Below are 27,898 nucleotides of genomic sequence, written 5' to 3'. Positions count from 1 at the left end.
AATTGCACTCAGATAATCACACGTTATATTATGTAAAACTGCAATACAGTACTATGTTGTAATATATGTGATAGATCAAGAGTTGAAAGGAGTACTGCCCACCAACTGCAAGTGCAAAATTAGGCAACAAAAAGCTTGAAACAAGACTAAAACCCCATAATAAATGATGTAACAAGTGAATAAAAGCTGTGAATCTTGCATTGCAATAAAAGCAATTAAGAACAATACAACACACTGTGTGCAAGATAGGATAGAAAGAATAGGACTGCATGTATGCACTGTGTTATTCGTTTGGGTTAAGTTGTTTCGTTCAAGCTTGTGAAGCAAACTTTCTGGCAAGATAAGCACTGGAAGGCACAAGATCACCATGCAATGAATAAATTAACGTTAATTGTTGATTTGCAGGATGAAGATAAATAAACTGAAAACAATGTAAATAGAATTAGGTAAAATACAGGGGCTTAAACTAAGTGTATTACTTATGCATGAATATTTCACTTGTTTTGGTTTATATTTTACCACTATTTGAGTTTACTATTTCACCACCTAGTTGTGCTAACTGGTATTAAAGAAAGTGTTAACTGTAATTTTTTCACACTCTGTAGAAAACATGGTTGTGAAGCCACCAACCTTGTTTCACAGGAAGACATTAAATTAAAGCAAGAGGTGGCAAAAAGACTTCACAAAGCTTGATTGAAAAAGTTGAACGATTAAGCAGATATGATGAATTGAATAAACATAAAACACAAAATGAAAAGATGTGGAAGAAATGGAGATTAATACTGGAAAAAGTGGCAAAAATGAGATTGGAGCTGCCAGTAAGCGTCATAATTATAACATACACAACTACATTATAGTTTATTCAATCTAGTACAGTGGTTCTCAACCGGTGGTCCGCGGACCCCTGGGGGTCCGCGAAACGTTTTCAGTTGGTCCGTGAGAACTTCGAAATTTGCAACATAAAGTACGAGTTTTTAAAAATTTTTTGCTGTTTATCATTGCTTTTTGAAATAGGTTTGAACATTTGCTTAATTGCCTATTGTGATGGGACAATACAAAAGCTTATTGAGATTTATCACCCGCAGGGAAGGCCTATTGTGATGCACTAGATTGCGGATTATACGAGAAGACAGCTGGATAGTGATTTCAAGTAAAAATATCCGCATAGTTTGATGTTATTTTGAATGAATAGCGCAGTTGTGCACCAAGACTTTTAAGTAAAACTAAGCAAAGAAACATTTAAGTGCAGTCTCAGAACCCTTAGTTTGCTTAAACTTCAGGGGTCCGCCACTGCTTTGACAGCAGCAAAAGGGGTCCGCCAAGATCAGAAGGTTGAGAACCACTGATCTAGTAGTACTAGGTGTGAAACCAATCCAAGATTCACATTTTCAGTTTGCACTAACTAGTTTGTTAAAACACAAAAATTTTAAAAAAATATTTTACATTAGGCAAAAAGTTTAAATGCTGTAATACTTGTATGCATTAATAAGTCACTATGAAAAAACGCTGCAATAAATGTATTCATTTCAGGTTGAATAATAATAACATGCAATCTATTTTCACTATAATAAAAATACAGTGGCAACTACAGGCCTCAACAGTCTGGCATATCATAAAACTTAACTGCTGCTACACTTTTCTTTTAAGTGCTATAACTATTAACACCTTCAACACAAGTTATCTCAGGCAAAGCGGAATGGTAACAATGCAAAAGCACCTCATATTCCACAATGACTTTACTGTGATACAATAGTCGCCGCTTATTGGAGCCAAATCTTGTTGAACGGAATTTCTACATGCTAACATAGTGCAAAATACTTCGCTAAGTGGATCCACTCCTAACGTCTGGTCATGTAGCAAAATGCTAAAATGTAGTAAAAAATCTAGTAGAATGCTTTCCCCCAGCTGTTGTAACATCGCTTTTCACCTTGTCGGCTCTGAGAAGTGAGCCTTGCGATGTAATAGACACTGTAGTTTTCGTGACTATGCTTTGAAAACATGCGTTGAATATCCAGTGAGACTTGAAGAACCGTAAAAGATTATTTTGAGTGATATATGTGTTATTTTTGTGTTCTTTCTTATTTCGACGTTCAGACTGAGCTTGTTTGAGTCATATGGAGACATAAAGTACATCCGCTGTTTACTGGATCCGCCGCTTATAGGATCTATTTCTCCTGGAACAGAGATGGACCTGATAAATGGCGACTACTGTAGTTCCATTGCAACCAAATGTTAAAAATCCTGGATGTAATCCCCATCATCACTGAAGTTACTTGCAGAATCAGAACCTAAATCAGTTAGGTATAGCAGATCATATGGATTATATTCTAGCTTTGTCCTTGCAAAAATATCACCCATTAAGTCTTCACTGTTAGTTTTTGAAGCACCATCGGGTGAATCAGCTATTTCACGCTCAAGGAAATCTAAAGCTGGTTTGGGTAGACCAAGTGGGTTTTCTGCTCCCACACCAGACCCACGTTCCGAGAGCGACTTCATTGCACTGGATGTCTTATCATCAGTGCCTGATCTTCGTAACTTAGCAAGGTTTAAGCTGTATGTCTGTCTTGCTTCCATCAGCTTCAACTCAAATAGATTCAGCTTTTTGGTGGTTGACTAAATTTTTGCAAAACAAAACAAATTATTGAACACCATAAGTGGTTCCCAAATAATCTATGAAATTAATAACAATAATTTATAGCTATGACGTGGTTTAAAACAAATATATGATACACTTTGTTAGATGTTTTGCAGAAATAACCTCCAGTTTATCTTGAAATTCTCTTTGAATCTCAAAATAGGGCTTCGACTTGATGATATTCCGCTGCAACTTCATTTGCAAGTCAATCTTCTTCTCTTCAGCAACCTGGAACTTTTTTGTTGCTTTTTGATGTACTCTGTGTACTCGATTTTTCTCTTGTGAGGCTTCATTTACCTGAATATGATCAGATGTGGTAACAGTAATTACTGGTTTTTACCACATAAATCAAACTGTACAAATGTAAGAGCATGACATAATTTCCAAGAATAGCGTTTAAGTCACAATGTGATAATTATGGTCAGTTGGTCTTGCCATGAATAAAGATAGACTGAATAGTAAATACGTTCATTTCAAAAACATAATATTAATCCATGGTTGTCATTGTCATAATCACACAAACATATAACGTTATGAAACCACGTACGATATGCGCACTCTACGTAATACAGTATGTTAAACAAAACAAACATTTAACAGGAAAGGAAATTAATTATGTGACATTACGTTTACTCGTTTAGGCCATTGTAACATATAAATCTATCTAGCATAACAGCATTGATGTAAGGTCATCTAACTTGACCATTTAAATAACAGTATGTAAGTATCAGAACAATTAAGCAGACATATAGCAAAAGCTTGATAAGGCTTTTTCATGCGGTTGTTAAGTGGAATTTTGCAGATTCCATGATACCACGACACTCTATTTTAAGTTGTTAGTTTTATTGCTCATAAATGTTTTCAGACAGTGTTCTGTTAAATACATTAAACGTCATACATATTACATGATACATGAAAACTTATACTGGCAAGAAGTTAAACACCATACAGTACAAACACAAAGGAGCTGTTGACCAGTTCTATATTAAACATAGAACTAATAAATATCACACAGCAGTTTCACAACTGCACAGCACATATACAATACTACCTTACGTCATGGGTGTGTACTATTTTTTTAAATTTAGAAAACGAATGCAGTATAACTACTTGATAATTATTACAAAAGTAGCTTCATATAGCTAAATGATTGTGGCACACCTTTACATAAGGTCATTATCCACTATAATCAGCCCACCTTCATGTTAGCCTGGTTTAGCATTTCTTGCCATGTTGGATCGAGTTTATCTTCTGCAGCAAGAACTCGATCTTCTGCAACTTTTACCATATCTCGTGCCGCCTTCTGAAGATTTACTGCTCTCTTGTACTCCATTGCTGCTTGCTGTGTTTCATGCTGACACTAAAAAGAATTTGAATGCCTTATGTAATGAACTGGTAAACATTTTGCTCAATTGTTGTAAAGGACATTTTATAACATCATCTTATAAATGATTCCATTTACACTTATCAGTAAAGTTTTGGAATTGGCATTAATGCTTCAAAAAATTGTTAACTATACACTTACTTTCTTTGCTTTCTTAACAGCATCAAAGTAAGGACGTGCTTTGTTGACACAAGAGCCGAGCTCTCTTGACATTTCCTTTAGTTTGTGTGCGTAATGGGTCATCAGTGATCTGTACTTGGCGCGTGTTTTCTGTATTAGATAAAGTTATTACTTATGTAAGTTGCTTGGATATACTTGCATATATGTAAGCAAAAAATAAATATATATGCAAGTTGTAATATGTACTACAGTAAGATTAAAGGTGAGAAATCAATTCAAAGTTGACTTGAAAAACACAATGATATCTAAAATCATGTTCACCACCACCACCAAATCATTAAATTTTCTAAGCACAAACACTCAGCTATTCTTATAGTTTATTAAAAAGTTTACAACAACAGAATTCTTACATCAAGATGAACTTCTAATTTTGTAATTTTGTCATGTGACCGTTGAACGAGGTCAAGGTCACAATGCAGTTCCCGTGTTGACGTGGTTGTAATGGTGGACTCTGCGTTACTCACTAAATCAAGGCTTTCAATTGATACTGTCCGATGAAGAACAGGATGGTCCACATCACTGACCTACAACAAACCAGCGGTGGAATAAGTTTTAATATTTAACAAAACAAAGTGAATGTTCAGATGGATCATTACATTAAATGTATTAAAAATGGGCGTTACTTTAACAGCCTTAACATTATGACAGTCATTAAACATGGTAAGCATCTAAGCAAAGCAACAGAAGTATCATATATATCATTTTTGCTATACTGCATACCACAAAACAAACATAAGACAAAAATGCAATTGCAGTAACAAGCTGTTGGAAGTTCTAAATAAAGATTGCCAATAGTAAAGATTTAAAAGGAAATCAGTTCAAATAACTGAGTAATAAAATAAAAATTCTTGGCGTTTGTGAATGTCGTTGTGGTTAAAACCAATCAGTTGCCATTTGTTGAGCACGCATCAGATAATAGTAGCCTAAGGCAACAGGTTAAATTTGGCGGCATTAAGCAGCTATTTGCACAAACCCGTTTAGCTGCAACTTAAGCAAGCCACATGTACAGTATGATATATACACAAATAGTAATTGTAACATAAATGTGCAAACAACCTTAACTAGTTTAACAGCTCAAGAGTTGTTGTATTGGCATGCACACTCAAAACACATTATGCATACGGTACAACTGATCTATTATATTGATTGAAATGTAATCAATGACACAATAAAGCTGTCAATACAGTACACAGAGCACGTTGAAATGAAAAGAGTCAACAGGCTTCAAACACATATTTACAAAATTGAATTCAGGCAAAGCATACACACCGTGTTTTTATGTAAGTCATAATCTGACTCGGAAAATGCTTTTCTAAATGGATTCAAATGTGCCAGTTTCTTACTGGCAAACAACCACCTTTTATGATCAACTCGATTTTGATATGCGGAATAAGAGGAGGAAACAATCGATTCATCGAATTTAAAAACCTGTGTATGTGTTGTAAGAAAAAGGGTTGCTTCATCGATAAGATTCTTATCCACAAACACAAAAGTCAGCTCTAAGCCAACCTTCATACCAAATTTTGCATCAAAGCAAACAAGAAATTATACAAGTATTGAAGCTAGTGGATATTAATCAATTCCTTCTACTCTACACTAAGCATATGTTGTATATGTTGAGATAATCTCATTAGAAAGTACTGAAATAGCAAATACATCACTATTACCATAATATGCCATATCTTTACTGTGTTACTGTTTTATACTCTTTACACTATTAATCTGGTGAGTAATCCATTCTGGACCTACGAATAAATGCTATTTTTTTTCTAGTATGCGTTATTTTACTTCCAATTAATGACTAAATTAAAAAACAGTGCCATCCGTTATAACAGATATACCTATTAACCAAAGTATGCAATGTATCATACAGCACTTCAAATAAATGTTCATATATACACTATATAAGCTAATCTGTATTGGGTTTATTTAACCCTGACATCTTTTGATTAACTAACCCATTTAAGTGAAATGAAGAATACTAAAAATACAGTGTTAAATTGATTACATGTTGCAAGTGTTAAATTCTTACTTGCACACTCTAAAGAAAATTTAGGATGTACAAACTGAACACTCTAAAATGTTTAACACAGTAATGAAATGACTAAAACCTCTACCTGAGAATGCAATGACGACATCCTGCTATGACCCGTGCTTTTTTCTCCAGAATGTTGACGTTGAATATCGGATGATGGACTCAGCGTAAAAGAGGGATTCCGGCTTGGGACAGCAGAATTAACATGCTCTGATGCTCCATCACTTAGATCAAGGTAACTTCTCCTAGAATCTCGGTATTCCTTATGATAAACAGTGGATCAAAATTATGTATCATCAATTGTAGAAAATATATAATGATGATTGATGTGTTTGTAAGCATATTTCTTGAAGAGAACTTACCTCTAACCAATTTTAACAGTTTATTTCGTGATTACCTGTAGTTCAAGAAGAACTCTTGTGTGATCAGAAACCATTCCTCGTCGTTGAGAAACAAGTTCATCAACTTCTTGAGCAAGAAATAATCCCAATCGGGAACACAAGTACAACTCCTTTTCCTTCCTTCTTAATTCCACTTCAAGTTCTTCCACAGAAACGCCGTGTATATCTTAAATCATTAAAGATTTAGTTTTTTATTTATAAGTATTACCAAGGTGCGACAAAACCCAATATCCTAATAATGTCATTACAACAAAGAACAACTGCTACAATAGAGCTTCTAAAATTAAATCATTGATCTTAGAATGCAGAAATCAGTTGGTAGGATTAATCATTATAAAGTTAAACCCAGACATAAAAACATGATCAACTTTTACAACAAAGGTCTTGTAAAAAGATCCTTTGCCCTCTCTTTAAGCTGGTAAGGTAAGCTAGCAATTTGTTCCTTGCCTAAAATGGGGCTAGAAAATTAAAATTCTAAATGCAACCTCACTTTTGTTATGTACTGAACAGACATGTGGTGTAAATATGTAAGGAAGACATGTGGTGTAAATACACCAAGTACTGTAGACCTGACACTTGTTTCAATTTAAAAAGGTACGTTTTAACGTTTTGAAATAACCTGGAACATTCTGATACATATTACATGTAAATTTAACAAATTAATCTATCTATAAGTAAATGAGATTAATTGGTTGATTTAAACACTTCTATTGTTGTATTATAATTTGTGATCAGAAAAAAGAAACTTGTAAGTGAGTTTCACATCTAAAACGTGTATGCTTCAATACCCTAACATCCTAAACAATGCAACATGACCTACTCAATCTTGCAAAAAATATCACAGGATGACAGACTATGCTGTTGATATTATTCTGTTAGCTCAATTTAATGTTATGTTTGTACTACAATTGCTACAACTATAATCAGAGATTTCACCATTTAAGAAAGTGGAATGTCTGTTAGAACCTGTTCCATTTACGAACATCAGCTGCTATCTGTCCTCTTCTTGATATTACTTGACAGTGTAATTGGTCAAAATATTTGATTTTATTATTACTAGCTGCAAGTATCTCATTAAGCCGCAGCAAAGTAGATGCATGTGTGCCGTTGATGAAGTCAGCATGTGCCTAATTTATTAAGTAAAATGCAGAAGCAGGAAGAAGTTGCATTACCATGTGTTGTTTTATGGGATCAATAGGCATTTAAGCTTGTTTGCGCTGCATACAGTTCAAGGCATAGTATTGATATATGCAAATTTGCAGTATGAACATAGAATATATATATATATGACATATAATTTATGGCAAAAAATTTGTTACATCTTGTGTATTGCATAAAATTATTAAAAAAACAGAGCTACAGACCATTTTTAAATTATACACCTATATGGTATGGCCATCTTTGTCCTTGAACTGAGGAAAGTCTTTGTACAACTCAAAATTCTGATTGTTACACATTTTACAATTTTTTGTACCAAATTGCCCAAATTTAGAACTGTTTACCAGGTCCACTGAACAGAAGCAAACTGTTAACACCCTATCCAAAGGCCTTACAAGGGTAGCGCCACTGGGTTTCAAACACAGAAAACGGGTCTAATCATTGTTAGCCCAGCGCTCTAACCACTCGGCTACCATACCCAACATTATAGTAAACATATTATCACAGATAAAAACTGTATAAATTACAAATAATATATAGTTAATATACTTTTAAAGAATTCTTCTGCATCTCCTGGGATGGAGTCACCTTCCTCATGTTCAACTGCTCTTGGCATGGGAGGGGGCTGAGAAGATTGTCCCCAAACCAGTGAAGGTTCTTCATCCATACCAAACTTTATACTTCTTTAAATTAGCCTATTCCATTTCAAAAAGGAACCTATCTTGCATTGCTATACCCAAAAAAATTCTGATCTTTATATGCATAAAGCTTCTAGTACTTGGTCATAATTTCATAAATCATACCATACATATACAGTATACTGAATATACATTAAGTCCACTAATTTATGAGAAATTGAATCCAATCCAATTTCTCTTAAACAGTGATCTTGGTTCTTTATATATCAACAACTTTGTTCTTAAACAGCAAAGAGCAGTGTTGCAGTATAAAATCAACTGTATGCGAGACCATTGTAGATTTAGGGGAGTAATCTGGAAACTTACTCAAGGGCAGAAATTCATGGTACACAGTCTACCATCTGACCATATCGGAAAGCGTGGCACACGCATGCCAGACTTTTTTTATCTTTGCTCCAAATTATAATAATAACCAAAATATTGAGCTTTCAACCAGTCAGTGCACACCAAAAACGTCAATCATTTGCAACATTTAAATTTTTGAATGATTATAATAGGCTATAGCCTATAAAAACATTTTGCTTGGTGAAAACAAAAACTTTTTTCGCCTTTTCCGCCGTTTAGGCTTTTAGTAAGATTCAAAGTTTGCTCTTTTTGGGTAAGATATCCCCCGCGCAATTAAAATGAAACAATATTATACGCGTAAATAATTTTCATCCCTCGTGCACTTTGCAAACTTTCCAATCTAGCAGCTATGTTCATTGTTCAAAGACACCTTCTTTTCTAACTTCTAGCAATCGCTCATCTTGTTTGCAGACGACTTAAACTCAATATTCCGCTTACACTCTATACCAAATAAAGCCTAATCATACAATATTAGGACCAGGACATCAACTCGGTTTCGCATCCTTGGCTACTGTCTTTACCGTTACGCTCTGTAAAATCTAGCCGGGCTTCATAGACTTTACGTAACTTCAACAAGTCATGGAAACTTTTTAAACAATGGAATGATCCAACAAAGAAACAGTACGCTGCACTTATCGAGAAAAGCGTGAAATTACATCACCATTTCCGTCAGTCGTTATTAAGTTAACGATTTTGTGCTTGTATTGCTTCTCTTGATTGATGAACCGCGTCCATTGCGGGGTTTTGGAAAATACCATAACATTGACATCAAAATCTGTTTAGCCATAGAATACAAAACCTGCATGGTGAACGGAAATTTCGAATACTGTACTCGTTTGGTACCGTTAAGCCAAAGAGATTTAAACACATTTCAGCCAAGTTCAACTTGTTTTAACACTTGTCGCTCTACCCTCACTTTGAACAAGTAAGCAAAGTGAAAACACCGCGGAAAAAAATCTGAATTTTCACATATAAGTCCTGAAACTTGAACATAGAACTGCGTATTGTATAGTGTACATTATATGTAGCGCTCCCGATTTTATCTATTAGATTTATATTTTCCAGATAATCCTAAGATTTCCGCATTGCTGCGTCGAATAAAACAATAACAGAAACTTATACTACCAACACTATAGCCTACTTTTTAAAAAATACAACGCTATGACAAAGGAAAATGTTTTATTTTAGTACTTCAACACAGATTTTGTCAATATATATCAATGCTAACAAAAGCTACCTTTTAAAAACATAATTTTCCACATTTTTCCGTGATTAAGCACTCAAAATACATAAAGTACAACAATGCAACAACAAAACAGCGTTAAAATCTCAACGAAACTATAAATCAACAACGATCAACTTCTAACAACTTAAACTTAAAAACACCTTTAGCTAAATTTATTTGTTGTTCAACAATTTGCCTGTGGAAGATCCCAAAGTTTAAGCAAGGTATCTCCCAGATTGATATCGATTTCCTTGGAAAAAAAGCAATTTTTGCATCGACATCGCACATATCACAAACCATTACACGTTACCTGAAGACCATAGCATATGATTCGACTGTTCCATATGTTACACGTTAGTTGGGTCAATGAACTAGACAGTGCAGCCGTCTTCAACCAATGAACGCTAAATATATTGATCACATCATCACAAGGTTCCTCAAGCTTTGCGAAACCCTGTTCAACATACCAAAATAAACGAATAAAACTACAAGCGAATTGCGTAGAAAAGAAATTTGCAACTACTGCAGGTATTGTTAATTTAGTCGTTACGAGTTGTCAGAAATCATAATACCTGTAACTGACCGACCCCCTTCACGGCAAAAAATACGTAGATTTCATGATCTATTACTGCTTTTGTAAATGCAGAAGATATTTCTGGGCTTGTCTCGATATTACCAGCCGCCTAATACAAGAGTAACAGACACGTTTTAACAAAACACAACAATCGGATTGAATTAATTAAAAGACTGAGTTATAATAGCTACATTTCGTTTCACCTGTGATCGTCGAAGATCATTCAAACTATTAAGTGTTATAACGAAATAACGTCTCACAACTATAGTCGCATCTTTCTCCACATCTGCAACAGTAACGGAGAAAAAGCGTCACGCCTTTTAAATTTCATTAACTTTGTTTGTCAAGTAGTGATATGTCGTTTAATGCGTGCGATAGTGATAGTTTAAGTACTTCTATCAGTATAATGTGAAAGTTTCGAGAAATAACCTCGACAAAATTGACGAGTTGTATTAGAGGTAGAAGTGTCTGATTCTTCTTGCTTTTTCTGAATACCGGGCATTCCTCTGAAATATAAGAAACAAATAAACACAGAGTAATGGATAAATCGCTCTTCTAAAATGTAGATAAGTTATACAGTATTACTGGTGACAGACTTATCTAAGCCGTTTAACCTGTAAATGTTACAACTTCTATCAATTTAAAAATATCATTAACGTATGCTTTTTATCGCTGAACTTACCTGAAATTCAGACATTTGGGTTGTTTTTTTCCTGCTGCTGTTGCCCCAGTATGATTACCTTTTCCAGACCCCGGGGTACGAGGAATAAACTGGGATGAACGTCCACTGTCGTCGTGGGTCACTGGGCGAGGTCGTTGTCCAATACCGGAAGGTTGCTGAAACAAGAAAATGAAATGCGGATAAGTACAGAAGAGAGACAAAATATTTTAGATCAGGTTCCATAGTATTTGATAGTAACATGCTAATGTATAGCGTACAAAGAATGATTATATAAAAGATTATTTTTTACCCATTCAAACTTCAATCTTTCCCTTTCAGTTGTATAACAATCATCCCTTTTTTGCAAATTCATTAAAAATAAGACTTAACAAATTACGTCACTATCAAACACGATAAGTTCGATAAAATATTCCTTATGGTATGAACTCACCGTGAGTCCAATGGTTTGGTCTTCGCTGCTCAAAATGTTAATGACGGAAGACAAAATGGCCTCATCCTCCTGTTGCCATGGTTTCGACGGATTTCGTATCCTACGTGTAAACAAACTGTACCACTTGGTGCGAAGCTGCACAATCATGTGCGCCAGCTGCAATGATTGAAAGGAAAATTTTTGACACTACTGTTACAGCTATACCTTGTTTTAACAGAAGGTAATAAAGTTTACCTTAAAAGCATAGTGATAGTTTGTTCATAATAAATTTTATGTCATTAAAGATGACGTAATCAATGTTTGAGATATTCCTTTCTGACGTAACTCACAGCAGGTTCGAGTGTAATTTTTATCCAATTTGTGATGCTTAGTGTGGACATTCTGCCTAGATCAAGGTCTTCCGATTCGCTGTCGCTGTCTGGAGGAAAACCATCAGGATTGCCCATGTTATCAGGATCCAAAATCGCATCACTCTAGAATGAAAATACACAAAAATATTAAAAGATCTCCTTCATAAATTCATCGAAAATCTCGCTCTAGTTTAAACAAACACAGACCCTCAAACTTTCTTCAAAATATTCATCCAAAAAAAATCAACCAGCGCAAGCAACATGTAGTTGGTCATTACGTGCTATAGTTTTATTTGCATACACACCTCTGAGAGGTAGACAGGTCCAGCAAACAGAGCAACGCAAGCGGAAGACAGTGCAGTGTTACAGATGGAGAACGAAAGGCCTCTACTGGTCGCTTTTGTCATCTCATCATATACCAACCAGTCCGATGGAAGCGATTCCAGTACGGCCGCTTCCTGTCTATTCTATTAAATGAAAATCATAAATTGCATAGATTTTGCAAGCAGTTGTTCGAATGACTAAATGTTATGAGTTATCGACATAATCACGCTAAACTAATTTTGCAAAAGGCATTGTTAATTACTTAAACATATATTTTGTCTTATAAAAGTATTATCACTGACTTTGCCGCACACAGGTTGCGAAAGAACAGAAGTGTGATGAAACCGAACCCTCTTCGACATCCTCGAACTAAGTCGCTTGAACTTCCGATCGGCGCGAAGTATGTTCGGGTACAAACTGGCGCACAGAGCAGCCTTTAATCAAGACAAATTGGGTTGTATGCAAAGCTCTCTATGGTATAATAGTGAGAATAATAGTAAGTGTGAATATATCAGTGAATAGGTATATAAAACATAAAGTACCTTGACAACGGCCCAGTTTTCGGAATTCGTATTCAGGTCTCTAATATCGCTGCCACCCCGCGCCCTCACAAATCCCGTGGCTCGAAGCTGACCCAATAACTGACTTCTCATACCTATTAAGAAGTGCGGAAAACTGGAAATTTGACAGATAAGAAACTACGGGTCTTTTACACAAAAAACGATGATATTTTTGGTAAATGTTGCCGATGAAGAAACTGTTCGAAATGAATGCGAGAGGACTCACCGACAATCTTTTCCATTGCCGCTTGTGACATGAAATGCTTCTGACAGAATTCTTTCTCCCAACCGTCACTTCTCGCTTTCTGCCACGCTTGAAACGCACGCAACAGACACATATGGTCGCTGAATGTGCCTGGAAAAAGTCTTTTTTTAAATCGCAAAAAGCGCTTAAATACGGTGGCACACGTATTAAAGCTTAAATACGGTGGCACACACATCAATTCAACACGTCTACCGATAAAGTTACCGGTACTGAGCAAAATAAGACATAGAATACAAGCAAATGCAATTTTAGTTGGTTAGAAGATTTAATGCAGTCCCATGCTTTACGTTCATTTTACCTGCGGCAAATTTGGTTCTGCTTTCCATAGCTTTCCTCCACACTGAAGCATCCAGGGGTACAATGAAGGGGTCTTTGTGTGACAGCGAACAAGCTATCGTTAGAATCGGATCCAAACATTTCAACACGACGGAGTATAAGATCATTTTTCCTGTTTGAGTAAAACATGTTAAGGTTACAAGATATATTTGATAAAATGCATTAGGTCACAATTAACTTCGATTGTTTAAGCTACGCAAATGGATGAAATCAGGTATACGATAGAGCGGAGTTTTCCCAAAACTGACTGGTTGTATATATTGCACTATACACAGCACATATCAGAGAAATTTGACATTTGCAATAGACAAACTATGTTCGCGCTATTTCAATTAAAGTTAATTTACAAGCAAAACAATACTGTTATCATTCTTTTGAAAAGTAGAGACTCGATAGCATCCGCAAACGCATCGCATCAGTATATGCTAAACACACACTATGTTTACATACGCTACAATATGCGATGCTTTACTATATGCTAAGGTTTCATTCTCACCTAGTCTTGGTTCAATAGGGAGATCAACAAGATGCTGCCCGAGTTCAGTGAGATTTTCGAACTGATCCAACGCATCCATCGTCTATCATACGATTTATAATAATTAACAGATACGCATACTGAACGATTTAATTGGATAATCTTACCTTGAGTAAGTTAACGGCGTTGTTTACGGTTGAGTTGGCGGGTAGGTTGAGCGAATGCTGGAAATACTGTGCAATAGGCGAGCACTCATCAAGCAACTTGACGTGAAGGCAAAGCTCGTGCAATGGAGTACACAGTAACTCGGGAGGGTGGCCGTCTACCATGGCTGCGTACTGGTCCGTGGAGTAAAGGCGATAGCATACACCCGGTCTGAAGACAAGAATTTTTGAAATTTGTTAACTTAGACGTAAATGTATTGCACTTGTTGAATGTTTTATTCTTATCCAGTGCATCCGTCGTTAACGTATTTCAGCTTTTTAAAGTAGAGCTAAAAGTTGCTTTCGCCTTTTACAATTTTGTTTTAACTATCTCCTTTTCCCAAGAATTTCTTTTTAAGTTTAAAAAGAAATATTATTGTTATGTCTTTACCTGCACAATGCCGATTTTTCAGCTCTTTGTGCTGCGCTTGCTCGAGATATCCACTCATGTTTGAGAACGTTTACTTCTCTCACCGAGTCCTGCACTTGCCTGACAATCTTGCCTGTATCAACGACAAACACTACGTCGCTGATAGTCACCGCACTTTCGGCAATATTGGTCGCCAAAATCTGTAAAAAAACATAAAAATAAATTTATTTAGAAAGATAGAACTCTTAAGTTATACTGCAACGCATTGTGGTCGGAGAACACGTTACATACGCCAGTCATACAACATTGTAAAAAAGCTTTTGATGTTATTTAAACTTACAATTTTTCTTGTACCAGCGGGCACACTGCTATAAACTTCTTTAAGCTCGTGAGATTGCATTCCAGCATGTAGTGTAAATAGGCGAATGTCACTGGTGGTTGTGATGTCACAATCGCCCATTACGCGGTCGCAGAGAACAACGATCTCATCGTAGCCAGGCAAGAAGACCAATATGGCACCTGTGTTTGAAACGAACAAGAAAATATATATGAAGTTCAAAAAAAGCATTGTAGTGATCTAATAAATAGATAGTATCTATTTCTATATTCTATATGCTACTAACAATTTAGGTTTCGATAACTCCAAATCTTCAAATTGACCTCTGACGCTAACATTACCGACCACCAATTAAAGAGACTGAAGGGTTTTATATTGTGTGCAACTGTACCTTGGTCCGACGAGGAACATATGGTTCGCAACACCGTCATCAGCAGATCGAAGTCAATTAGTTCTACATCCTGGATGCGATGTAACGACAGGAGGTTGTTCTCGTCACTAGATGATGCTCGCTGAATATTGCGACGACTGTAGAAAAAAAATCATACAAAATATAGAAGTTAAGTTAGCTCAATAACAAACGACTGAAAGTAATATTTGAAACGTGAAAATTCGGTACATTCGAATGAAACATAAATGCCTCGGACTAACCAAAGGGTACTAAGAAGCTCAATAATTTCACTGTGATCGCCTTGCTGGGCCATGTCTTTCGCCGTGGTACCGCCAGGAGACTTGATGCACGGATCAGCACCTAATGCGACCAGTTGTTCGGCTTGGTCCAACATGCCATGCGCAGCCATAGTCATGAGTGGAGTGACACCAGTATCGCAGTGACGGTGGTTAGCTGCAGGTAAGAGAGAATTCAACTAAGACGGAAATTTAACCTGCCATAAAATTTATGATAAATACTTGGATGTGTTGATACCTGGAGCATTTTCACTGACAATCAGATGGAGTATCTCGTCAAATGCGGCCTGATCTTCGCCGTGCCACGCATCAAATATTGCCTTGTCTAAACCACGGGACGAAAACGCTGCAGTACCGGCGTGTGGAGCGTTTCGCCTGCAAAGCGCAAGTTTTGGAATAAAAACTTTAACAGAAAATGTTTATAAGATTATGCGAGACGATGCAAACCTCTGTTCATCCATGGTCAGTCGTTGCACTTCCACGTCGACGTCAGTTTCGTCAGACTTTTTTTCCTTCAAATTAAAATTAACAACAGTTAATAAGACACACTGTGCCGACTGTGGTAGTGCTGCGTAATTCAGCATATCGTGTTCTTTTCGTCACAACAAAAATATATGGTCGTTTTTTATTGTAAGATGTGTACTAAAAATCATAGTAAATTAAGCTGGATATTACAACAATTGCCTGCGACAGTTTTTGCTTTTTCCTTGTTTCAATATCTAGCAACCATTTGTTAAGCTTCTGTCTCTGCAAATCTCCTGCGAATTTAAACGCACGCTTTTATACTACAACTGATTTCAGGTTCAAAAATGATTCTTGGCCTTGCGAATGCATGGAAAAGCTAAACAGGGTGCTACCATAACTAAAAATAAGACTTAAGCTGATATTTGCATTAATTCCTTTTAGTTATCCAGTCTCAGAAAAGTAACAAACTTTCAAAACCTTACTCTTGTTTCTCTCATCTGTAAGTTTCTTAATGTTCTTATCCAGATGGCCAGTGCTGAATAATTTGCAGAGATACTGACTCAAATTTTGCACGTATTTGCTCATTTCCTTTTCAAATTATGTTTAATTCATCTATCAAACTCACACGGTATAAAAAACACCGTTTTACGTCAGAGAAGTCAAACCAAATTTCCTACCTTGAAAGAATCTCTTCCAGAAAAATCTCTTTGACGTCATGTAGATTTCCGGAAACTGTACAGCAAAATGAAAATATACGAAGAAACGTTTACTAATGACGCAAGATGTTGTGTGTGTGTGATCACCTACTTTTTACCAACGGGCACGGTGAGAAGTAATCCTGAAGAAACTTGGCATTGACTGCGTCACTGACCAGAATTAAACGGAACTGAGGTTTTCTTGACATCAGCAGCTTCCGAAGTTTGATGAGAAGAAAATCGCAGAAACGATCGCGTTCGTGAACTTCATCCTGCATAGGAAGAGTTGCTGCTCATAAAACAGTTTAAAACGTTGACCAAATAAACGTTACTCTAATAAAAAAGGTTAAGAAAGATAAGAATGGGGTAAGCCTTGGGCATGAAAATATTTATGATTCAAACTAAACAGCGCAAATGTAGTGTTTTGTAGAGTGACATGAAGTTAATGTTATATCTACATTATTCAATTCTTTTTCTGTAAGTTGCCATCCAACAAACATACTATACTACGCTGCCAAAAAAGAAAATTTGGCAACGCAAAAAAAACATGGCATTTCAAATCGATCAAAGATTACGAACTCTGCAAAGAAAGCGTGAGAACTTTTTTCAAGTAATATTAACAACTTAGGCAACATAAAAGGTAAAGCGTTCGAACCGTCCAAATAAATGGCTATGAAGTTCAAAGAAATCAATACAAGTTATAGCAAAGGCACGAGTGACCTAAAAAGAGCTTTGACACTTAACTTGCCGCCAGGCCTGGAAAAAAGACAATACATTGCATGACAATTGCAATATCTCCATATCAACGAACTGCTTCCGGAGCGCCATTTAAATAAAGATTTTACTTTATAAAAGGAAGTAGTTGACATACATCGAACATTTAATATAAGCAGGTGGATCGGCGTTTATCAACAAAACATCGGCGAGCTTTCAACTTGTTTCGCAATTACTGGCATCGTTGCAAACCACAACTTCCAGCGGTTTTCAAACCATTCTGCAAAACGCGTTTAAATTAACATCTCGGCGAAATACCTCAGCAAAGACCGACAAGACACAACAGCTGGCTCGATTTAGGTCGCATCATATCATTATGACGTTCAAAGACGTTGTATTGCGATAACGTGACTGATCCACTAACTTTACCATGAATCAAGCCACCATAACGTCGACCAACCTGAGCAAACTACGAAAGCTTGGACCAGCGCAGACCGGATTAGTCACGAAGATATTTCCGTTACAAACGGCATTTGGTGTAGGTCGCGTTCAACGTACGCTGTGCCACCGTTATTGCCATAAACGCAATTATCATCAGGTTTAGGTGGCGTGATCGACATATTGTTTGGTCCTAAAAAATTTATGCGCTTCTTGAAATATGAATACGTCAATGGTTTGCGAAGAAAAGTGGACTGCTAATTGTTTTGACATTAGAAAAACGACCTTTTTTTATACGTTTACGTCCATCGTAAAGAAACTGATATTTTATTTTATTATATTTTAAAGATACTGATTTCAACCCCGTTTGGGGTCGCAAAATTTAATTTTGGGGTCGTGAAACAAATTTAATGTTAACAAATTGAATTGCTTTTTTTAATTTTGTATTCGCTTTGCTGTTTCCATTACGTGGTTCTTTTATTACTGTAGGCTACAGCTACTGTACTTTGTTAGATTGCGTGCATTTGTATGATTTTGCCAGAGACAAAAACACCACTTGAGGTTGGTAATTATATGTTTATTGTTTTAATATCTTTAACGTGTAGGCAAGGAATCGCATAGATTTTTTGTTTCTGAAATAGGGTTGTAGAAATAAAAAGCTTGACAAGTCCTGCCTTAAACCACTATACACGACTAGCAAGTTTTTAGGAAAAGGCGGACATAAGATAAATCCAGGAATTACACTTACTATTATGACATGTGTGATGCTCTGTAGTGCTGCGTCCCCGGCCATCAGTGTTCTCAGAAGAACTCCGTTCGTGCAGAAAGTGAGAAGAGTTCTAGGCGATGCTCTGCAAAAAATAACAGAACAATTGTGATCATTCCAGTTTTGATGCCAGAGCTATTTTAAGCGGGAACATTGTCGGAAAATCGTAGACGTTTTGAATGACTACTAGATTTTTTCGAATACGAAGCTTCTTTGACATTCCCCTTACGTGACATGAACAAAATACATGCCAACGGGCTAGCTGTTGAGTGGTTAATCGGGGTGCAATATGATTACGGCGGGTACGTGACATTTCAATTGCAAAGTTACTGCCCGACAAGTAGCAATAATAGTACGAGAAAGTTCGTCAAAAACTTTAATAAGGCTCAGCATGTTACAACAAAGGCCGAAGCTTCCGTTTAAATTCAGAAAGGGTAATGAGTAGATAATGGATAGCTTTATTTTAGTTAGAGAGTAGCATAGGTCAAGTAAAGATTAGCTTATGAGAGTTACAGTTCCTATCGTCACTCTGGCATGTGATGCATTCGTCAGATAGCTTTTGCAATGGCAAGTTCAGATCGACAAATGGAAGTTACTGTTTTTTATACAGAGAATTGCATAACAGAAAGCGTTCTTTGGAAGTTCCTCTTACCCTATCAGGGAATCATATGTAATCGCGTAAGTATCGAGTAAGTTTGACATATATGGTAGACAGCAAAGCGTCGCATGACGATCAGTATTTAGATTACTCCGAACACGCTAAATATGAATTACGAAATACAGATTAAGCGCGTATATTAATATGGAAACGTACCAATCATATCACATGTGATGACGAAATCACAAGACCACGCGTCTCACGTTTTCCAGATAATCAACTTTTAACATTTTGAAGTTCGGGCCCCCAAGGCACGTCTTATGTGGTCATCGACAACTGGTTAGGGCATACGCATATGATAACATTTCTGTTTGTTTTGGTAAACATAGCCATTCATTTCTGAATATAAAGGCAGTTAGAATATGTTATAGTCAGGGAAAGGAGGAAATTACGCTTTTACTGTTATAGCTGAGAGCAGTTAAAGATACATGGCTATTACTACATGTTTCTTGAACTAATGCACTATGACCAAGTGCTCGTTTTATAAACCTTCGCAATAAATACAACGGAATAACCTGCAATGCTGAAATAGACCAAACAAAAAGTTTCTGATGTCAGTAAGCATGTAGTTTTAAAAACAACCTAGTAGCATTTATACTGGCAGTGGAGGCAATAGTAGCAGTGTATCGTGAGAAAGGATTAATACGCAGCAAAACAGACGACATGAATTGCTAATGAACCAATTTCAAAACGGAATATTTAATAATGTATGGTGCATGATTTCATGTGCAATGGTGAAACAATGCTGATCAAATGAATATTGATTAGGATTTAGAAAAGATTTAGGGTCTACTGTACAGTAGAAGTGAACAACTACTTGATGTAATTATATAAAAGAAACCAGTTACCCAAATTGTGACATCACTTCCAAGTTCCACTATTATAATTTCTGCACTAAGCTAACCCAATAAAATGCAAGGTAATCTGGGTACATAAAGAAAACACGGCCGTGTTCATAAAACATGTTATGAGTAAGAGACCATTATTACCATAGTCATCAGACATGATCCAAATTCTAAACGTTGAGTGTTATAAAGCCCCAAAATGTTGTGAATACCTAGCATTTTAATGTGATCAGTGCTGAAGAATTGGGTGACTAGACTCAAATTTCGACTAAAGGCTTTTTGATAATAACTGGATATATACTAATGCAATTTTGGTTGAAGACAGACATATTTATGTGTTGTAGATTGTGAAGAAACTAGTGCAAACTGGAACTAAACGTTAAAAAAATCTCAAAATGGCTTGTTCCCAAGCTCTTCTTTCACAAATCAATGATGACTACTTAACATGTCAAATATGCATGGAACCATACCAATCACCGAAGGTCCTGACATGCCAGCATTCATTTTGTACAAGCTGCTTGGGTGAGAGTACATGAAATACTTGTGTTGCAAAAACAATTGATTTGGCAACTAATGTCAAGCAATTTTGTGCAAATGTCGTAGATGTCTGGAAAAGCACGCTGAAAGTAATCGAGAACGGCTTTTATACTTAATTAGAAAAGCATCATTGTGTAAATGGTTTTCAGAAATCCTTAATATAGAAAAAACATGACAATTATGATAATAGTGTTTACATCATGTTTTCAGTGGAGATAACATAAAAAAATCAGGCTGCTAAATAACATGGAATTAATAGTATAATGACCGTAATTAAGAAACTCACGTAAAGTATTAAGTGTGGTCAATTAAGCCCACCACTTCTTATACAGCTATACTGTTTGAACTTAAAAATCATGGGGTACACTTAAGTGTGGGTGTTATAAGTTGTAGTACTACATAGTATACTGTATTGTACAGAAAAGATAGAAAAGAAGAAAGTTTTATTTTGTTACATATTAAGATCTGCATAGACATAAGTACAATATAAATGCAGTAAAAGTTTAAATATGAATAATAAGTTTTATGTTAAATTTTATAAAGTATAAACTCAGTATTTATTATGTTAAAATCTATGGTTGGTCAGCTACAGAAGAAATTTGATAAATAATATATAAATAATAATATAATACAATTAAATTTTTCCGGCAAAATTTGCCAGATGCCGAATTATTACATTAATATTTAATTACCAGTATCAAAAGTCAATATTCTATTCTGGTTACAGAATCTTGTGACAAGACAGCTCAAGGTTCCTACATTTTATGCCCAATTTGTAGGCAACGAACAATACTTGGCCTTAAAGGAATAGAAGGATTGAAAAACAATTTTGTCCTGTCCAATATAATAGATATGCTGGTGGAATGGAGAAGGGTTCACACCAGGTTGGGAAAACTCTTTGTCATAATAAATGTAATGATTTGCATATACTAATAAGGATAGTTCTTGCTTGACCACTACCAGATAAATCAACTATCTTTATATAAGTCTCGATTACGCACTGGAGTTTCTGCTTCCTGTTTGTCGTAATTGAATTGCTGCTATTTGCAGAGAAGGACAAAGAGATAATACAGAAATGTGTCAAACATGTCCTTCAAATGATGCCACAATGGCTACATATCAGTGCATCGAATGTCTGGACCAGTTGTGTGCAGACTGTGCAGCTTTTCATAGCAGAACAAAATTGACAAGAGACCATGAGGTATTTATAACAACGAATTATCTGAGTCATAAGTTGAAAAGTTAATTTAAACAGCAATTAACTAGTAAATGGTTTCATTGACCTGAGGCTTAAATGGACAGGTTGTGCCATTACATGAAATAGAAAATGGTAAACACAAGGACAAGATCCACAGTCAGGAAATGAGCAGATGCACTTTACATGAAGTAAGCTGAAATCCTCATTCATAACTTGTTTGCTTTGTGACGAAAACATTGTGCAACGAAAATCTTGGACAAAATTATGTGATATTCAGATGTTATTCGTGTATTACGAGTATTTAATTTTCCTGCTTAACTCTGTTTTTGTAGCCTCTTAAGTTGGAACAATACTGCTCAAAATGTGATCTTTTGATTTGTCGGGACTGTATTATAGCACATCACCAAGGTCATCCTCTCATGCCTATCAAAGATGCAGTGAGGCAATTCAAATTTCAGGTTCAATACACAATTTCTTTATCTTTAACAGTTTGTTTAGGAGCAGTTACGTAAACTTATATATGATATTTTTGTGCTTCAACATTGGCACTACTGTAATTTATGAGTCGTGGTTTGGCATGTTAGTTTACACTCACTTATATGCTTTAAAAGGTACAAGAAATTCAGGGTGAAATGGAATTCGGTGTGGAGTCATCTCGTAAATCCCTGGAGGAGCTCATTCAAATTGAAGAGGAGGAGAGACAAGAACTTGCTCAAGTGGAACAAGACATTGAAAGACTCACAAGTGATTTCATTTCACTCATCAAAGAGGTGGGCTGCCCAATCATACTTTAATATTCACTGTAACTGCAAACCAGGTTAGCACATTGGGAAACACCAAGTCAAGGTTAGTTGGTATATCCGGTGATCTGTTTATAACATTATTTAGAAACGTGCAACTCTTCTGAAAGAAACGGAGGATATTCAAAACAAAAAACTTTCAAATCTCAGCGTCGCAAAGGAACACCTAGAAGTACAACTTCGATGCATGCTGAACTGCACCCAACTGTCTAGCTGTGTTCTTCAAGTAAGAAATCTGAATAATCTTAATCAAAGTATAGTTTAACATTACAGAAATATTGGCCTACAGTAAATGCATATGATATGCAACAGCATTAACACTCTTTTATAGGATGGGACGGCTGCAGAAATATTATCACTTAGAAAGAGAGTAGCTGAGACCATGAATGAGCTGAAAGAAACCGCATACCAAGTTCAAGAAAATTATAAAGAAAGCATTGCACAAGACCATTACATAAGGTAGAATAACACATCTATGGGGACTGAGCAGATATTTATTAACCACAAGCGTTGTGACAAGTGTAAGTATCAAATATTTTATTTTCAGATACACTCCTGGTAACATCGCTGAGCACACTGCGAAAGGTATGGGTGTTACTGAAAAGATTAGATCCACAAAGGCAAAACAAATAAGTTTAAATGTCTTCATCAAACCATCAGAGCGTGTGGCACAGGCAGAAGAAGATAGAAATGGTTTAAGTCAACATAAATACCACATGTTAAAAGTAGAACTACCTGTTTTACCTGCTAAAAGCAGTAAACCAAAACTAGGAACACCTGTAGCAAAACGTCGTCACTTGGGTGTTAACTCTGGTCAAACTGTCAAAGAAAAACAATTGCAAGATAACTATGAGCAAAACCACTCAGATGTATATTGTGGTGACAATTCAGCATCTTCTCAGCACTGTGACTTGAAAGTAAACTCAGTAGCCACATCAAGCAAACAGCGCCTGGACGATACTAAGCAATATCATTGTAATCAAAAAAATGAGCCACTTTTTGTCCAGATACCTGACAAAAAAGATGAACAAAACACGCCCACGCCAAGCCCAAGAGTAAGAGCCAAAAACAAAGAATCTCCAAAGCATACCCAAGGATTAATCAAGGAGTATCCAAATTCGACAAAACCAACTATGGTCAAACCCTCAGTTATAGTAAAACCAACTATTGCTGAAACTCCAGACTGCTACAAGATTACCAGAGCAAAAGGAACCGTACCAGTGCCGGTAAAAAGCCATTCAAATATTAACAAAGTATTGCCCAATCACTTCTCCACATTGCCACATAAACCAACATATGTAGCAAATGGGTCAAACATGGCAGTGGTCCAACCATGCCGAGCTGCACCTAAGCCACCTAAGAAACCATCAAAAGTGAAAATTATACCAGAGAATGGTTATCACACAGTTGCAACATCAAAGCCAAAAGTGAAATCTTATAAGAAAGCACCAGCCCCATTACCACCAAAAACCTCACATACACAAGCAACACTGCAAGCAGATATAGTGAAGGTCTTTGGTAATAAAGGTCAAGGCTATAGAGACTTTCAGGCACCTCCACTTGGTGTGGCAATGACCATTGACAAAACACTTGTTCTTGATAGTCATGGTCAGCAACTTGTTATATTTAACAGTGATGGCTTTTATATGTGCAGGTTTACTGTGAACATACCTAATCAAGGTAAGTAAGCGCAAGCATATCATTGTTGAAACAACAAATTTTCTTTATATATATATTAACAAAATAACATGGTTGAAATAAAAACTACAGTATTTTATTCCATACAAAGCAACTTAATCTACACATAGCTTTTTCAACAAAAACTCTGTTTTAGGTAAACTGAAGCCAATCAACCTGGCCGTTTCACCCACGAATCAAGTGTACGTCTTGTATAAAAACATTGTAACAGTTTGGTCATATGATGGAACCCTTCTGACTTTATTTGGACATGGTGAATTATATGGTGCTCATGGAATTGCTGTCGACAGTCAGGGTAAATTTTTCAAAATTCTGTGTTTTAAACCGACACTCACAAGTTAGATGGTAAAATGTATTTTGCACTGTTTTACAGGAAGAGTTATTGTTAGTGATCTACAAAAGCACCAAGTGATTGTATTCAACAAACATGGTCAAAAGGTTCTGGAGTTTGGACAGTTAGGAGAGGGTAACCATCACTTTCAAGGGCCAAGGTCTTTCTTTCTTTCAAGAGTTTTTCATTTTAAAGACATGCTGTATCAAACATAATTTAATTGAGTCTTTTGTTACAAGTTTTTAGCAAAAAAATCATTTATTGTTGTCACAGATATGTTTGTGCAACGAGCAGAGATGAGATAGTTGTTTCAGACCACAACAATCATTGTGTCAAGATATTTGACAAAGACGGAAAATTTTTAATGAAAATGGGTGGAAAAGGTAAAGTAAAAATGAATCAGTAACAAGATCAGAGTTCTGTGAGTCAGGTTTCAAAAACGTTATCATATGGTAAACTATGGCTCATATAAGAAATTCTTACTAAAACTATTACAGTTTTGTGACTAAGTAAAAAAGTATCAGTAAAGTTGTCATGGCAAGTATTTTCTACAGGCTATAGCAATGAAAATGTCAGCCATCCTGAAGGCATTGCCGCTGTGTCACCAGGAAAAGGAAGAGCAGAAGCGATATTGGTGGCAGACGAAGGCAATAACCGAATAGTAGCATTTGACCTTCAGGGATGCTTCAAGTGTAATGTTGTGGAACAAGCAAATGATCTCGGACTGAAAAGTCCACAATGCATTGCAGTTTCCCTTCATGGAAAATTGGTAGTTTTGCAAACAAACTCTATTCAAGCAAGGATGTATGAACTACACACTGTCATAAGATGAAATTACTTTTTCTGATTGTACAAGTTTACATTTACAGTGGAAGCTTGTTTATTTAACTCCACTTAAAGTCAAAATTTTAGAAAACCGTACAGAGTATGATAAGTTAACTGGTCCTGGCAAAATGCCTACTAAAATGCATATAAACTACTTACATTCACACAGGTCTTAAAACTTTATTATCTTGATTAATTCAAACAGTGTTTTTGTCAACCCCAAAGCTGTCCTTTAGTGTATATAAAATGGGATTGTAGTTTAATTGTAGCCTAGTTTTCAAAGACATTTTCCACTAAATTAACCTACTTCGGATAACTTTAATATCTCTTTGTAAATTACGGGGTTCCTTTAGTTTCATATTAAATGAGCTTACACTGAATATGTAATATCATTATAGTTTATTATTTCTTTCATGCAATGTTGTTTTCTATTTTTTTATTCATTGCAAAAATGCCTCATTATAAATATGATATGCATCTTAAGTCCGGTTTCATGAAGGAAATTTTTTGAAGACAAAAAGCAAATAAGCTAAGTTGAAAATAAAATCCACAAGTTTAATCAAGGTCTCACCGACTTTCGAGTCGAATTTGGTACCCCACAGTCTGTCCTACACTTTCTCCACATTCCAAAGCTACCCGTTCTGCCATGGAAACAGCTGATATACGCCGCGGTTGAGTACAAACAATGCGGCAAACTTCATTTCTCTTCAAGCTTTCTTCTAAGATAAACTGTGGAATCTGTAAAACAAGCAATGACTTGGGCCTTGTACAAAAACCTAAAAATTGTAAATGTAGGAAAAAGTTTTTTTGAAGACGATTATGAAACAGAACTACCTAAAGATTGCATCAATGTGATTGGTATTACAGAAGGATGGCGTACGCATAAAAACACACACTGTATAAGCCATATATATAACAATTCTGCTTTCAATTCAAAAGCTCACAACAAACTGAAATAATATCAAACCTGTGTTGTCTTGCCAGCACCACTTGCTCCACAAATCAAAACAACAGAGTTGTCCCAGATGGTTTTTACAATTGTGTTTTTCATTTCATACACCGGCAGTTTCTTTTGAAAATCATCTAGGTTTGACTGTGTGCATTTAGTGGGTACTTGTGGGATTCCATTTGGTAGACGACCGCTAGGTTTGTTTATGTCAGATCGATATCCTGCGAAAGAAATAAAACATTTACATGAAATGTGTTTCGATGAAGTGGAGAAAGGATGGAAGAAAACTGACAGAAAAACAATAAATGTGCTACCAAGATATCCAAGTGGCACTGGACGATCCATTTTAGGTTGGATATCTTGTCTTTCCTTTTGTTTTACAGGCCACCTAAAAAGTAATTATAAATACATTATAATTCCGCAACTAGCTGTATGCAATTTCCCATTGCCCTTTTTACTTGCTTGTAACGCGTTTTGATTACCTCCATGCTTAACCACCTAAACTTAAGAACCAAAGGGTACCTGCTTAAAAGTGTGTGCAAAATGCGCTGTGAATTTTGTCCAAACCTAAACATCATTGGGGATTCCATCATTTCATTTGGTTGCTTCTTTCGAATTGTTAAATAACGATTCGTCCGTCTGCTGTGTAACACACACAAAACTAACAGTTTATCTGAATCCAATAGTTAAATCATTGTGTTATAAATGTTACTATTTTGAATGTTTGAAAAATAAATATGTATGTATAGTAGTAGGAATTTCTAACCCATGACTTTTGGAGATTAAACCCATTTGGCTGCATTTCCTGTGAATATACGCTCGTTCCGCACCCGTGAAAGAAGATGGGAAATCACATTCTACAGAAACAAAAAGTATTTAGTATGCTATAAAACAGAAGAAAGTTTTGGATTACCAAAAAATTCTATACGACATTCATATGTTTCACTATTCATAGAGTGTAGTGTCAAGGTGTGAATTTTTTACCTAATGTAGTATCATCTTTCTGAAAACGATCAATGGCTACATGAATAGCAATCTTTAAATCTTCATCTATGTTGTATGTGTTACTGCTGTGCATTTTAAAGCGTTGAACTTATCTTAACAATACACACAAGAATGTCACATACTCTGCTGCAAAGCAAACATACTACAGTAAATTCCTTTGGAAAAACAATAACAGTGAATTGTAAAACTGTATCCAATTGCAATAGAACAGTTATAAATAGCAGGAAATGTCACAAAGTATAGAACTCAATGCAAACACGCAGAAAATCCCTGCTGATGGCTGTAGGGTCAACAGTTTAGCACAGTATGATAATGAAACA

General features: G+C 35.9%; 3 protein-coding genes across 5 annotated transcripts; 1 reads left to right on the top strand and 2 right to left on the bottom strand.

Annotated features, from left to right (window-relative positions):
• Positions 1–8: 8 nt before the first annotated feature.
• Positions 9–8,534, bottom strand: LOC143445904 (SH3 domain-binding protein 5-like). 2 transcript variants are annotated; one of them, XM_076945294.1, is made up of 9 exons: positions 8,343–8,534; positions 6,632–6,801; positions 6,317–6,496; positions 5,469–5,627; positions 4,550–4,723; positions 4,161–4,289; positions 3,834–3,995; positions 2,759–2,932; positions 9–2,613 (listed from the first exon to the last, which is right to left on the bottom strand). In XM_076945294.1, exons 1-9 carry the CDS (start codon positions 8,458–8,460, stop codon positions 2,233–2,235), a joined length of 1,647 nt encoding a protein of 548 aa, XP_076801409.1. In that variant the 5' UTR covers positions 8,461–8,534; the 3' UTR covers positions 9–2,232. The 2 variants fall into 2 exon arrangements, with proteins under 2 accessions (XP_076801409.1, XP_076801411.1); XM_076945296.1 differs by lacking the exon at positions 5,469–5,627.
• A 1,464-nt stretch (positions 8,535–9,998) lies between these two features.
• On the bottom strand, positions 9,999–27,730 carry LOC143445151 (3'-5' RNA helicase YTHDC2-like). Of its 2 annotated transcripts, none has more exons than XM_076944048.1 (32): positions 27,558–27,730; positions 27,340–27,430; positions 27,096–27,215; positions 26,888–26,961; positions 26,592–26,794; positions 26,196–26,362; positions 18,715–18,817; positions 16,927–17,086; positions 16,797–16,851; positions 16,602–16,654; positions 16,330–16,412; positions 16,102–16,166; positions 15,893–16,029; positions 15,619–15,811; positions 15,359–15,495; positions 14,971–15,149; positions 14,652–14,830; positions 14,225–14,432; positions 14,079–14,160; positions 13,545–13,694; positions 13,208–13,336; positions 12,964–13,076; positions 12,724–12,855; positions 12,403–12,564; positions 12,077–12,220; positions 11,748–11,903; positions 11,318–11,472; positions 11,065–11,141; positions 10,839–10,921; positions 10,634–10,744; positions 10,372–10,515; positions 9,999–10,311 (listed from the first exon to the last, which is right to left on the bottom strand). In XM_076944048.1, exons 1-32 carry the CDS (start codon positions 27,649–27,651, stop codon positions 10,246–10,248), a joined length of 4,005 nt encoding a protein of 1,334 aa, XP_076800163.1. In that variant the 5' UTR covers positions 27,652–27,730; the 3' UTR covers positions 9,999–10,245. The 2 variants fall into 2 exon arrangements, with proteins under 2 accessions (XP_076800163.1, XP_076800164.1); XM_076944049.1 differs by having other exon boundaries at positions 16,339–16,412.
• On the top strand, positions 18,436–26,107 carry LOC143445152 (uncharacterized). The gene is made up of 14 exons (XM_076944051.1): positions 18,436–18,527; positions 20,580–20,757; positions 21,500–21,656; positions 21,823–21,973; positions 22,075–22,158; positions 22,303–22,428; positions 22,582–22,740; positions 22,859–22,996; positions 23,102–23,229; positions 23,318–24,450; positions 24,605–24,763; positions 24,842–24,959; positions 25,073–25,182; positions 25,354–26,107. Exons 2-14 carry the CDS (start codon positions 20,631–20,633, stop codon positions 25,629–25,631), a joined length of 2,868 nt encoding a protein of 955 aa, XP_076800166.1. The 5' UTR covers positions 18,436–18,527; positions 20,580–20,630; the 3' UTR covers positions 25,632–26,107.
• Positions 27,731–27,898: the final 168 nt, after the last annotated feature.

This window comes from Clavelina lepadiformis, chromosome 2, assembly GCF_947623445.1.
Source record: "Clavelina lepadiformis chromosome 2, kaClaLepa1.1, whole genome shotgun sequence".
NCBI classification, from domain to species: domain Eukaryota; kingdom Metazoa; phylum Chordata; class Ascidiacea; order Aplousobranchia; family Clavelinidae; genus Clavelina; species Clavelina lepadiformis.
Note: the sequence above shows the minus strand (reverse complement) of the source record. Positions and strands in the feature narration are given on the sequence as shown.